This window comes from Bison bison, unplaced genomic scaffold, assembly GCF_000754665.1.
Source record: "Bison bison bison isolate TAMUID 2011002044 unplaced genomic scaffold, Bison_UMD1.0 scf7180017864252, whole genome shotgun sequence".
Classification (NCBI taxonomy): domain Eukaryota; kingdom Metazoa; phylum Chordata; class Mammalia; order Artiodactyla; family Bovidae; genus Bison; species Bison bison.
The window spans coordinates 2,715,224-2,728,475 of record NW_011494824.1 but is presented as its reverse complement, the minus strand read 5'-3'; the positions used below and the strand labels follow the sequence as shown (position 1 = coordinate 2,728,475).

Here is a 13,252-nt window from a genome sequence, read left to right as displayed (position 1 = left end):
TGGCCCGGAGGCCTGTTAACATTTTAAGACCCTTTCTTCAGAAAACTTATTTTTCTCTAAAGGTGATTAGGCAGGCGCCACCTTCCAAAAGCATTAAAGTTGCATTCCTATAGGGCAAAGGTGTGGTGGGCTACAACAAAAAAGAATTAACTCAAGGGTCCAAGGTTACAAACATTAAAGCTACTACTTACACCAATTATATTAATCAATACACTGCCAGGGACACAGGAGGTAAGGGATACGGACTTAGCAGCAAACACTGGCCCAACAAGTGAAAAACCCTTCACCAATACAATTTCTGATCAATCTTTTAACTGCTCAAAGGACTCTGTATTTAGACAGTTTAGAACATCTCATGCCTCTCACAGTTGGGAGGCTCTGAGCAATCACATGTGGCCGGAAAAACCTATTCAGGCAGGCTAGAGGACTTCCAAAGGAGTTTGTAGGTTGAAACACTATCACACCCAGGAACTTTATTAACTGGAGCTATAAGTTAACTCTTTTTTCAGAGAGAGGTAGTGGGGGACAGCCCCCCTGCACCCCACCCCGTAAAGTCAGAAATGTAGGTGAGAGCACAAAGCAGAAAGTAGGCAGACTCTGGTTTGGGGGGTAGATGCTCGAGAATTTCCAGGGGGACTCCTGAGGCTCGATCCTGCCTTTGCGTATGCCGAGCCTCCTTCCTCATGACCTTTGCCATGGGCGGAGTTCCTCACGCTGGTTGCCGGCAGTGATAGAATTCCAGTTGAGCTATTCCAGATCCTGAAAGATTATGCTGTGAAAGTGCTGCACTCAATCTGCAATATGCCGGCTCCCGGCAATAAATATTAGAATAAAAGAAAATAGGTATGGAATCACAGAACGTTACAATTCATGGTGGCTTTAGGGACGGCAAGCCGCCCCACTATTCTTGCCTGGAGAATTCCATGGACAGAGGAGCCTGGTAGGCTATGGCCCATGGAGTCGCATGGAGTTGGACACAAGTGAGTGACTAACACTTAGAGCTACTCTAGATTTCAAAGTTCCCCTCACTCTCCTGTTTAACCCCACAGCTATCAGGATAACATGTACATTCCTAATCCCATTTTACAAAGAAATCAAGGCACAAGTTAAACAGCAAACAAATGGGATAGAAACCTCAGCAGTCCGACTCCAAAATCCATGCTCTTGGCTACTATTGTTGGACAGCTTCCCCAATTTCCAAAACCCTCTGTAAGAATCCATATTGTGGCTGAATGATGCTACTACAGATGGCTACTTCATCAAGAGTATCTACATTATGTACTTTTATATCTGGACCTAGAAAGAAAACATGCCTCACGATGTTCAGCCAAAATCCATTTGCAGCAGCATGGTATGTCTCCTCTAGCCCTTGGCACCCTCTCTCTGCACCCGTGGAGAGGAGGCTTGGTGGTCCAGGAAACCAGGCTTCTTCTCTGGAGGTGTCACGGAAGCTGGAACCAGGGACCCCGCTGGAGAAGTCAGGACAGGAATGCTGTAAAGAGGTTGAGGCCTCCCACACCCGACTCAGGCTGTGGACCTGGAGACAGAGTTATCGCTGGGCGGGTAAGAATGTGGAGGTTACTATCACACGGGAGAGCAAGAAACCTCTTCTGCTTTCACTAAGAGAGACGAGCTGATGAACAGGGGAAGGCATCCCACAACCTCAGGACGACTTGCTCTTTAAGCATCAAAGACGGATATTTCACCAGGCCCCCCCTCGTCATGCAGCTCGGGGGCGGGAGGGGGACCTCCCTCACCTCTCCCCTGAATCCTCAGAGAGGGAACCAGGGAGGGGAGGGGCTGAGCCCCGTCAACAGTGAGCAAGGATTTCTGACTCATGTGACCTTGTTTCCATTCCCAGCTTTAAAAGAGAAAAACCTTGAACAAGTTATTTTACCACTCTATTTATTAATTTGTATCTACCTCACAAAGTTGCCATGAAGACAAAAATACAATAAGCTCACCTAAAGAGCCCAGGGCAGAGCCTGACATAGCCAGGCAGACAATAAATGTGAATTTCTTATACTGCCTTCCAGTTGGACAAGAAAGAAGTAGCTCATGGGTACACACTTTTCTACTTAAATATTAGTTTCACTGTGCTGCTTGTGCTTATGCTGTTTTCAAGACAGAGGCAACGAAGACAAGCAGGAATTATATAACAGGGATGTGTGCACATAACCTGACCAACAGAAGGAACCCCTGTACGCATCTTCTTTTTTTTTTTTTGTACGCATCTTCTTATACAAGTCCAGCACTGGCTTGAACGTGCTGCTTTTGTTTTCACAAACCTTCATGTTTTCCAGGAATCCAATCCAAGCTTGCAGACTCTTCTGCCAAATGACTTGTTCTGTGCTGGAATGCTTGCCCCCACCCCCCGGCCCCAAACTCAGTTCCTCTCATTTTCATCAGTGGAGAATGAAGTGCTTCTAAAGCGACATGCTTCAGGTGACCGAGACCGAGCAGCCTTGACAGCTGCGAAGTCTGGATCCTGCCAGCGCCTTCCCCAGCTCTTCTTACTCTGCCTAGTAACTGCTGCAAATGCGGCAAGCTGCATCCCACACATTTCTGAGACATCCACTACTTCAGAAAATGCTGGCAGGTAAATTAAGGACAAAGACAAAAACCTCCGTTCTAAATGCTCCTGATTCCTCTTTCTGTCACAGCACCTTGCTTTGAGCTCTTTTTGGCCACCTGATGGATATGACCAACATGGGTCAGAGAACCTGAACTGTGCCCTGAGGTTTAAACGGCCCCGCCAAAGAGTCACAGGCTTATGCTGGGGTTCAACTCTGCCACTCAAAATGCTGTGTGCCTTAGACCACTCGTTCAAACTCTCTGAGCATAAATTTGCTTAACTTTCACAATAACATAGCAGGACTACGAGAATTAAGTACATGACTCAGTTCAATTCAGTCACTCAGTTGTGTCTGACTCGTCGCCACCCCATGGACTGCAGCACGCCAGGCTTCCTAACCATTACCAACTCCCAGAGTTTATTCAAACTCCTGTCCATTGAGTTGGTGAGGCCATCCAACCATCTCATCCTCTGCCGTCCCCTTCTCCTACCACCTTCAACCTTTCCCAGCATCAGGGTCTTTTCAAATGAGTCAGCTCTTCACATCAGGTGGCCAAAGTATTGGAGTTTCAGCTTCCATATCAGTCCTTCCAATGAATATTCAGGATTTATTTCCTTTAGGATGGACTGATTGGATTTCCTTGCAGTCCAAGGGACTCTCAAGAGTCTTATCCATATTTCAATGCCATTCTCCCAAATCATCCCACCCTCTCCCTCTCCCACAGGCATTGAAATATGTATAATATCATATATGAAATGAGTCGCCGGTCCAGGTTCGATGCACGATACTGGATGCTTGGGGCTGGTGCACTGGGACGATCCAGAGGGATGGTATGGGGAGGGAGGAGGGAGGAGGGTTCAGGATGGGGAACACATGTATACCTGTGGCAGATTCATTTTGATATATGGCAAAACCAATACAATATTGTAAAGTTAAATAAAATAAAATTTTAAAAAAAAAGAGTTTTATCCAACACCACAGTTCAAAAGCATTAATTCTTCGGCACTCAGTTTTCTTTATAGTCCAACTCTCACATCCATACATGACTACTGGGAAAACCATAGGCTTGACTAGATGACCTTTGTTGGCAAAGTAATCTCTCTGCTTTTTAATATGCTGTCTAGGTTGGTCATAACTTTTCTTTCAAGGAGCAAGCATCTTTTAATTTCATGGCTACAGTCACCATCTGCACTGATTTTGGAGCCCAAGACAGTAAAGTCTCTTACTGTTTCCATTTTTTCCCCATCTATTTGCCATGAAGTGATGGGACCTGATGCCATGATCTTAGTTTTCTGAATGTTGAGTTTTAAGCCAACTTTTTCACTCTCCTCTTTCACTTTCATCAAGAGGCTCTTCAGTTCTTCTTCACTTTCTGCCATAAGGGTAGTATCATCTGAATATCTGAGGTTACTGCTATTTCTTCCAGCAATCTTGATTCCAGCTTGTGCTTCATCCAGCCCAGGGTTTCTCATGATATACTCTGCATAGAAGTTAAATAAGCAGGGTGACAAAATACAGCCTTGATGTACTCCTTTCCCAAATTGGAACCAGTCTGTTGTTCTACGTCCACTTCTAACTGTTGCTTCTTGACCTGCATATAGATTTCTCAAGAGGCAGGTCAGGTGTTATCGTATTCCCATCTCTTTAAGAATTTTCCAGTTTGTTGTGATACACACAGTCAAAGGCTTTGGCATAGTCAATAAAGCAGAAATAGATGTTTTTCTGGAACTCTCTTGCTTTTTCGATGATCCAGTGGATGCTGGCAATTTGATCTCTGGTTCCTCTGCCTTTACTAAATCCAGCTTGAACATCTGGAAGTTCACAGTTCACATACTGTTGAAGCCTGGCTTGGAGACTTTAGAGCATTACTTTATTAGCGTTTGAGATGGGTGCAATTGTGCAGTAGTTTGAGCATTCTTTGGGATTGGAATGAAAACTGACGTTTTCCAACTGACCTTTCCTGTGGCCACTGCTGAGTTTTCCAAATTTGCTGGCATATTGAGTGCAGCACTTTCACAGCATCATCTTCCAGGATTTGAAATAGCTCAACTGGAATTCGATTACCTCCACTATGTTCATAGTGATACTTCCTAAGGCCCACTGGACTTCACATTCCAGGATGTCTGGCTCTAGGTGAGTGATCACACCATTGTGATTATCTGGGTTTGAAGATCTTTTTTGTACAGTTCTTCTGTGTATTCTTGCCACCTCTTCTTAGTATCTTCTGCTTCTGTTAGGTCCATACCATTTCTGTCCTTTATTGAGCCCATCTTTGCATGAAATGTTCCCTTGGTATCTCTAATTTTCTTGAAGAGATCTCTAGTCTTTCCCATTCTATTGTTTTCCTCTATTTCTTTGCACTGATCACTGAGGTAGGCTGTCTTATCTCTCCTTGGTATTCTTTGGAACTCGGCATTCAAATGGGTATAACTTTCCTTTTCTCCTTTGCTTTTGGCTTCTCTTCTTTTCACAGCTATTTGTAAGGCCTCCTCAGACAGCCATTTTGCTTTTTTGCATTTCTTTTCCTTGGGGATGGTCTTGCTCCCTGTCTCCTGTACAATGTCACGGACCTGCATCTAAAGTTCATCAGGCACTCTATCTATCAGATCTAGGCCCTTAAATCTATTTCTCACTTCCACCATATAATTGTTATGGATTTGATTTAGGTCATACCTGAATGGTCTAGTGGTTTTCCCTACTTTCTTCAATTTAAGTCTGAATTTGGCAATAAGGAGTTCATGATCTGAGCCACAGTCACCTCCCAGTCTTGGTTTTGCTGACTGTATAGAGCTTTTTCATCTTTGGCTGCAAAGAATATAATCAATCTGGTTTCGGTGTTGACCATCTGGTGATGTCCAGGTGTAGGGTCTTCTCTCGTGCTGTTGGAAGAGGGTGCTTGCTATGACCAGTGCATTCTCTTGGCAAAACTCTATTAGCCTTTACCCTGCTTCATTCTGTACTCCAAGGTCAAATTTGCCTGTTACTCCGGTATTTCTTGACTGCCTACTTTTCCATTCCAGTCCCCTATAATGAAAAGGATATCTTTTTTGGGTGTTAGTGCAAGAATTAAATTTTATGGTAGACTTTCTATGCAGAAATGAACTCAATGAAGCTGTTCCTGTGGTAAAAATATAAACCACTATACCTCCTATGTATTTGGATACAATTTATTAAGTATTGTTGTCATTGCTGTTGTTCAGTTGCTCAGTTGTATCTGACTCTTTACAACCCCATGCCCTGCAACACGTCAGGCTTCCCTGTCCTTCACCATCTCCTGGAGTTTGCTCAAACTCACATCCATTGAGTCAGTGATGCCATCCAACCATCTCATCCTCTGTTGTCTTCTCTGCTCCTGCCCTCAATCCTTCCCAGCATCAGGGTCTTTTCCAAGGAGTCAGCTCTTCATATCAGGGGGCCAAAGTATTGGAGCTTCAGCATCAGTCCTTCCAATGAATATTCAGGGTTGATCTGCTTTAGGATTAGCTTGATCTCCCTGTTGTCCAAGGGACTCTCAAGAGTCTTCTCCAACACCACAGTTCAAAAGCATCAATTATTAAGTATTAGTGGCATCATTTGGAGATATCTGCTTCTGCTACTGAAAGTGTGATGACCTTCCAGCCAGATGCTAGTTATGTCAACAGATGAATACTAAAAGAACCATGTGTATCAGGCAGCGCAGGTTCCCATAACAAAAACCACACTCTAGGTGGCTCCAACAACAGAAGACAATATTCTCACAGCTCTGGGAAGCCCATTTTCAAGGAGCCAGCAGATGGGGTTTCTGTCGAGAATCCTCTCCCCAGCTTGCCACCTTCTCACCGTGCCCTCACATTGCAAAGAGCCAGTGAACCAGTGTCTCATCTCTTTGGGCACTAACCATACTGTGCCAGGGCCCCACCTTTATGACTCATTCAGCCTTAACCGCCTCGCTGAAGGCTCCAACTCCAGTAGAGTCATGGTGGCTTCATCCGTGAATCTGGAGTGAGGAGGGTGGGGACACAATTCAGGCCGTAGCACCATGTTTGAGGTGCGGATTTCCAGAGTTTTTCTGGCATAACTAGATATCCCTTTCCCAACAGAGAAGCAGGACTCTGCATGTGCACCCACAGGGCTGACTGAGTGGACGTAACACCCTGGCTTCATCACACTGTGGACACAGGGCCTCTACCTGTCATGATGTCATGTAATCAGGTCAGGGAGGTTTTGTCCCCTGAGGCCAGTGATCTTGTTGTGGATGGGGAAGAAATCACAGCTCATTAAAAAAGCTAATTTGGGGTTTCAATTTAATTTTTGAGGATATAAATAAAGCATCCCACTCAGTGTATAGCTGTGCTCTCTCTCATGCCCCCATCCAAACAGGAAGTTCCAAGTTTCTCTGCAGGCTTCCCTGGTGGCTCAGTGGTAAAGAACCCACCTTCTAATACAGGAGACAGGGGTTTGATCCCTGGGTTGGGAAGATCCCCTGGCGAAGGAAATGGCAACCCGCTCCAATATTCTTGCCTGGGAAATTCCATGGACAGAGGAGCCTGGCAGGCTACAGTCCATGGGGCTACAAAAGAGTTGGACACAACTTAGCAACTACCAATAATGAGTTTCTCTGTACCTTGGTCAAACATCAATCACTATGACTCCAATCAATATTTGTTGGGAGCTAACCACAAATCCAGTACTTCTTTGGGCCCTTGGGCTCCAACTGTGAATAAAACAGGCAACAACCCCTGCCCTCATGGAGCTGGCAGTCTAGTGAACACTTATTACCCCTTCACTTTCCATCTCTGCCAAAAATACTCCTTACTTTCAGAGTCAGAGTCAGCTTTGGAAGCCTAGCTGTAACAGGGAGTGTTACTTCACCTCTCTGCATCTCTGTCTTTGCAGCTCTCCAATGGGGAAGGGCAGGCATGGTCTAGCTGGGTTGTTAACGCAGACAACATCATGTCAGTAACATACCTTGGATTTTTCTGTTTGCTTACCTGAACCCTCTTATGGCTCATACAGCAAAGGGATCAAACAAGTCGATCTTAAAGGAAATCAACCCATGAGTATTCTGGAATACTCACTGGAAGGACTGATGCTGAAGCTGACGCTCCAGTATTTTTGATGCGAAGAATTGACAAATTAGAAAAGACCCTGATGCTGGGAAAGATTGAGGGCAGGAGGAGAAGAGGATATCAGAGGATGAGATGGCTGGATGGCATCACTGACTCAGTGGACATGAACTGGGGCAAACTTTGGGAGATGGGGACTGACAGGGAGGCCTGGCATGCTGCAGTCAATGGGGTCGCAGAGTCAGACATGACTAGGCGACTGAACAACAGCAACAGCCTGAAACCTCAGACTGTCCTGCGTGAGTCCCTGGACAGCATGTCACAGGGATAGGGGAATAAGGGAGCCAAGGTAGGGGGCAGAAAGGAGCCACCACTGTCAGAGTTAGGACAGGACTTCTACCTTTACTGAGGGAAATCAAATCTGCACAAAACACTGGCCCCCAGGGAAGCCATGTTCTAGCCTTGATCCAGCAGAAGGACTCATCCCCAGTGCCATGACACTCTCCCCTAAGATAAGTGTGGTGCTATGCTTCAGGGATTTCACGAGGATGATGATGATGTGAGCAGAACACCTAGCCTAAAACCAGGCATGCAGTACCTGGTCCAGGAAAGAGAGAGTGATCTAGATGTGGGGCAGCTCCCACACAGGACTCACCACGGCTCTGTCTCCCTCACTGGACTCAAGGTCACGCCTGGGGCCCCATAGGGCCATCGGGGGTGCAGTCATTGTGACAGGACGTGGAGGGAGATCCGGGTGAGACGCATGCAGCTCAGGTTTGAGTGCCAGCACATGACAGCCAGCATCATGGCTGTCAGCAGCGCCCTGGAAGACAGCCCGGAGCCTCATGGAGGGCTGGCCCAGGAGAAAGAGAATAAAGGTACACCTATGGGCCACCGGGGCCTGTGCTGGGGACAAAGTGTCTCAGCAGGCCAAGGAGACTTATATTCTGAGCATGGCGTGCTAGCCAGAGGCCAAGCTGTGCCTTGCCTAGAGAAAATAAATGTCCATGACCTTTTTTGTGCATTTTATTTATATGTAAAGTACTGTTTAAGTGTTTTGCCTATAAATATAATCCTTGTAACAACCTATGAAGTGGGAACTGTTATTATCCCCATTATATAGACACAGAAATGGAAGCACAGACAGGTTAAGTAACTTGCCCAAGGTCACAAAGCCCATCACTGGGGGAGTGGAAATCAAACCCAGAGTCTGAGGTGCTCTCACCAGGAAGGACATCACACTGCCTGCTGTCTCCCTCTCCATTAAAATGCTTAGTCCCTCTGCTCCAGAGGCTCATCACTCTCCAGTCTCCTCCAGCAGACCACGGGTGGGCAAACATTTCTGTAAAGGGCCAGAGAGTTATGATTTTTGGGTTTGAGGCCACTTGGTCTGTGTTGCAACTACCACAGCGTGAGATCAGCCACAGACAATATGCAAATGGCTGAGTGTAGCTGTTTCATTAGAACATTGTTCACGTTCATTTAAACTTGATTTCCAAAAAATGTGCTTTTTTCAACTACTCAGGAATGTAGACATCTTTCTTAGGTCATAAGTTGTACGGTAACAGGCAGGGTGTTAGATTTGGTCCTCGGCTGCAGCTGGCAGATTCCTACAATGGATGCAGTTGAGTGTGGTCTGGGCTGTTCCCCTCTGACTTTGGAGGGCTGGGTGGTCTCCACAAGCAGCCTAACTGACAGGAGCCCTGCCTCTCACAAAGGCCCTGATGCCCACAGGCCTGATGCCTACTGTATTTATAAGATCAGTCATCTTAGATCAGTAAGGTAGATCTGCGGATCAAGCGTAACCCCTCCCAAAAAAAATCCATCAAATGACCTGAAAGACACTGTTGTTTTTATATCAATTGAACAGGAAAGAAAATAGGTGACGGGTCATCACCAGGGAAATGCAAGTCAAAGGCTCACACCTGTCGGGAGGGCTACCATCAAAAAGAACACAAACAACAACAGATGGTGAGGATGCAGACAAAAGGGAGCCCCCCTACACTGTTGGTGGGAACGTACAGAGGTTTCTCAAAACACTAACTAGAGAACACCATACAACCCAGCAATTTCACTCCTAGGTATGTGTCTGAAAAACAGAAAAACTCATTTGAAAGGATACACGCACCCCAATGTTCATAGGAGCATTATTTACAAACTGCCAAGGGACAGAAGCAGTCTAAGTGTCCATCAACAGATGAATGGATAAGGATATGGAATATACAGACACACAATGGAATACTACTCAGTCGTAAAAAAAGAATAAAAATGTTTCCATTTGCAACAACATGGATGGACTTGGATGGCACCTTCCTAAAGGAAATAAGTCCTACAGAGAAAGACAAATACTGCATGACATCACTTACATGTGAAATTTTTAAAAATACAACAAACGAATAAATTTTGAAAAATGACTCACAGGTATAGACAAACTGGTGGCTACAAATTGGTGGGGAGGAGGGGCAACGTAGGAGTGGGAGAAAAGGGTTATGGCAGGATTACATGGAATCACGTGTAAAACATGAAAACTGTAAAGCACTATAGAATGTAAAGAATTTTTCACTTAATAGTAAAAAGAGAAAAAAACTAAAAGAAAGGTGATGGGAGAGACACCACTGAAGTGACTTAGCATGTATGTACATTATGTAAAACACCTTGAACAGTAGTTAGTGTTCTAAGCACTGAGTACTACATAAATACTGGTTGCTATTATTCCTGTTCATCTATCAAAGGCTCGACTCTCTATTCAAAATATCAGAGGCCTGCTGGTCCACTTACACCAGTTCGCTTCTGCTAGGAAGCTCGTCTCTACACCATCTTCACTGCAAGCTGACTTAGGGCAGCCCCTGGGGTCTGTGAGGCTACCACGATCCAGCTCTTTGATGTTTCCTTCCTGACCTGGGTTCCATCCCTGTATCTGACTCTGTTTCTCTGCTCGAAGTTGGAGTGTCCCACACTTCAGCCTTACCACAAGCCTGAGGGTGGTAAGTCTCCATCTGTTTTCAGCCTTCCACTCTGGAGTCTCATGCTGCAGCCCAGGCCTACAGCTAGAGTGCTTCTGTGCCCGGGAGCCCGGGTCAGATGTCAGCTGCCAACAGCACACGCAGCCCCAGTCTAACTCATCCTCACATGCCACCAGACTCCCTGACCTGAACTGTTTCCCAGTATGCGGCCACCAGGGAGCCTGGATCTCCTTAGACCAACCCTCCCATTTGCTCACGTGGTCCAAATGGACTCCCCAGCATCCTTGCAATCACAGTAGTGCTCATGGTGGAGAGTCTTCTTCAGCCCTCATCTACACCCTGCTTCCTGCTTGTAAGCTCACCATTAACCATTTATTCTAGTAAAAAGTGATGCAGTGGTTGTGGTGAGGATGTAGCATGTCACAGGCACTTTGGAAAATGATTGGGTAGTGTCTTAAAAGACATTATTATGCCCCAACCACTAATGCTGAAGAAGCTGAAGTTGAACGGTTCTATGAAGACCTAGAAGACCTGCTAGAACTAAGACCAAAAAAAGAGGTCCTTTTCATCATGGGGGACTGGAACACAAAAGTAGGAAGTCAAGAGATACCTGGAGTAAGAGGCAAGTTTGGCCTTGGAGTACAAAATGAAGGCTAACAGAGTTCTGCCAAGAGAATGACTGGTCATAGCAAACACCCTCTTCCAACAACACGAGATGACTCTACACATGGGCATCAAAAGATGGTCAATACTGAAATCAAATTGATTCTATTCTTTGCAGCTGAAGTAGGATAAGCTCTATACAGTCAGCAAAAACAAGACCGGGAGCTGACTGCAGCTCAGATCATGAACTCCTTATTGCAAAATCAGACTTATATTGAAGACAGTAGGGAAAACCACTAGGCAATTCAGGTATGACCTAAATCAAATCCCTTACGATTATACAGTGGAAGTGACAAATAGATTCAAGGGATTAGATCTGATAGACAGAGGGCCTGAAAAACTATGGACAGAGGTTCATAACATCGTATAGGAGGTGGTGATCAAGACCATCCCCAAGAAAAAGAAATCAAAAAGGCAAAATGGTTGTCTGAGGAGGCCTTACAAATAGCTGAGAAAAGAAGAGAAGTGTAAAGGCAAAGGAGAAGAAGAAAGATACACCCATGTGAATGCAGAGTTCCAAAAAAGGAGAGATAAGAAAGCTTTCCTAAGTGATCAATGCAAAGAAATAGAGGAAAACAAGAGAATGAGAAAGGCTAGAATCTCTTCAAAAAAATTAGAGATACCAAGGAATATTTCATGCAAAGATGAGCACAATAAAGGACAGAAATGGTATGGACCTAACAGAAGCAGAAGATATTAAGAAGAGGTAACAAGAATACACAGAAGAACTATACAAAAAAGATCTTCATGACCCCAGATAACCACAATGGTGTGACCACTCACCTAGAACCAGACATCCTGGAGTATGAAGTCAAGTGGGCCTTAGGAAGCATTACTATGAACAAAGCTAGTGGAGGTGATGGAATTCCAGTTGAGCTATTTCAAATCCTCAAATGCTGTGAAAGTGCTGCACTCAATATGCCAGCAAATTTGGAACACTCAGTCAGTAGCTACAGGACTGGAAAAGGTCAGCTTTCATTCCAATCCCAAAGAAAGGCAATGCCAAAGAATGTTCAAAATATTGCATAATTGCACTCATTTCACACACTGGCAAAGTAATGCTCAAAATTCTCCAAGCCAGGCTCCAACAGTACAGGAAGCAAGAACTTCCAGATGTTCAAGCTGGATTTAGAAAAGTCAGGGGAACCAGAGATCAAATTGCCAGCATTCGTTGGATCATCAAAAAAGCAAGAGAGTTCCAGAGAAACATCTACTTCTGCTTCACTGACTATGCCAAAGCTTTTGACTGTGTGGAACACAACAAACTGTGGAATATCCTTAAAGAGATGGGAATACCAGACCACCTGACCTGCCTCCTGAGAAATCTGTATGCAGCTCAAGAAGCAACAGTTAGAACCAGACATGAAACAACAGACTGATTCCAAATTGGGAAAGGAGTACGACAAGGCTGTATATTATCACCTTGCTTATTTAACTTATATACAGAGTACATCATACGAAATGCCAGACTGGATGAAGCACAAGCTGGAATCAAGATTGCTGAGAGAAATAACGATAACCTCATAATGCAGATGCACCACCCTTATGGCAGAAAGCAAAGAGGAACTAAAGAGCCTCTTGATGAAGGTGAAAGAGGAGAGTGAAAAAGTTGGCTTAAAACTCAACACTCAGAAAACTAAGATTGTGGCATGTGGTGCCATCACTTCATGGCAAATAGATGGGGAGACAATGGAAACAGTGACAGAGTTTATTTTCTTGGACTCCAAAATCAGTGCAGATGCTGATTGCACCATGAAATTAAAAGACACTTGCTTCTTGGAAGAATAGCTATGACCAACCTAGACAGCATTTTAAAAAGTAGAGACATTACTTTGCCAACAAAGGTCTGTCTAGTCAGAGCTATGGTTTTTCCAGTAGTCATGTATGGATGTGAGAGTTGGACCATAAAGAAGGCTGAGAGCCAAAGAATTGATGCTTTTGAACTGTGTTGTTGGAGAAGACTCTTGAGAGTCCCTTGGACTGCAAGGAGATCAAACCTGTTAAT

At 44.9% G+C, this 13,252-nt stretch overlaps 1 protein-coding gene across 7 annotated transcripts in view; it reads right to left on the bottom strand.

Annotated features, from left to right (window-relative positions):
* The window catches only part of PDE8B (phosphodiesterase 8B), a 262,056-nt gene that overhangs the window by 173,141 nt on the left and 75,663 nt on the right, over positions 1-13,252 (bottom strand). Inside the window, exon 1 of one of the 7 annotated variants that reach the window (XM_010847621.1) lies at positions 8,847-9,328. The exons of the other annotated variants lie outside the window; for them this stretch is intronic. Coding sequence (XP_010845923.1) covers positions 8,847-8,885 — 39 coding nt within the window. The 5' untranslated portion in view covers positions 8,886-9,328. Of the gene's footprint in view, positions 1-8,846; positions 9,329-13,252 lie in introns of those variants that run through there. 7 annotated transcript variants of the gene reach the window in all.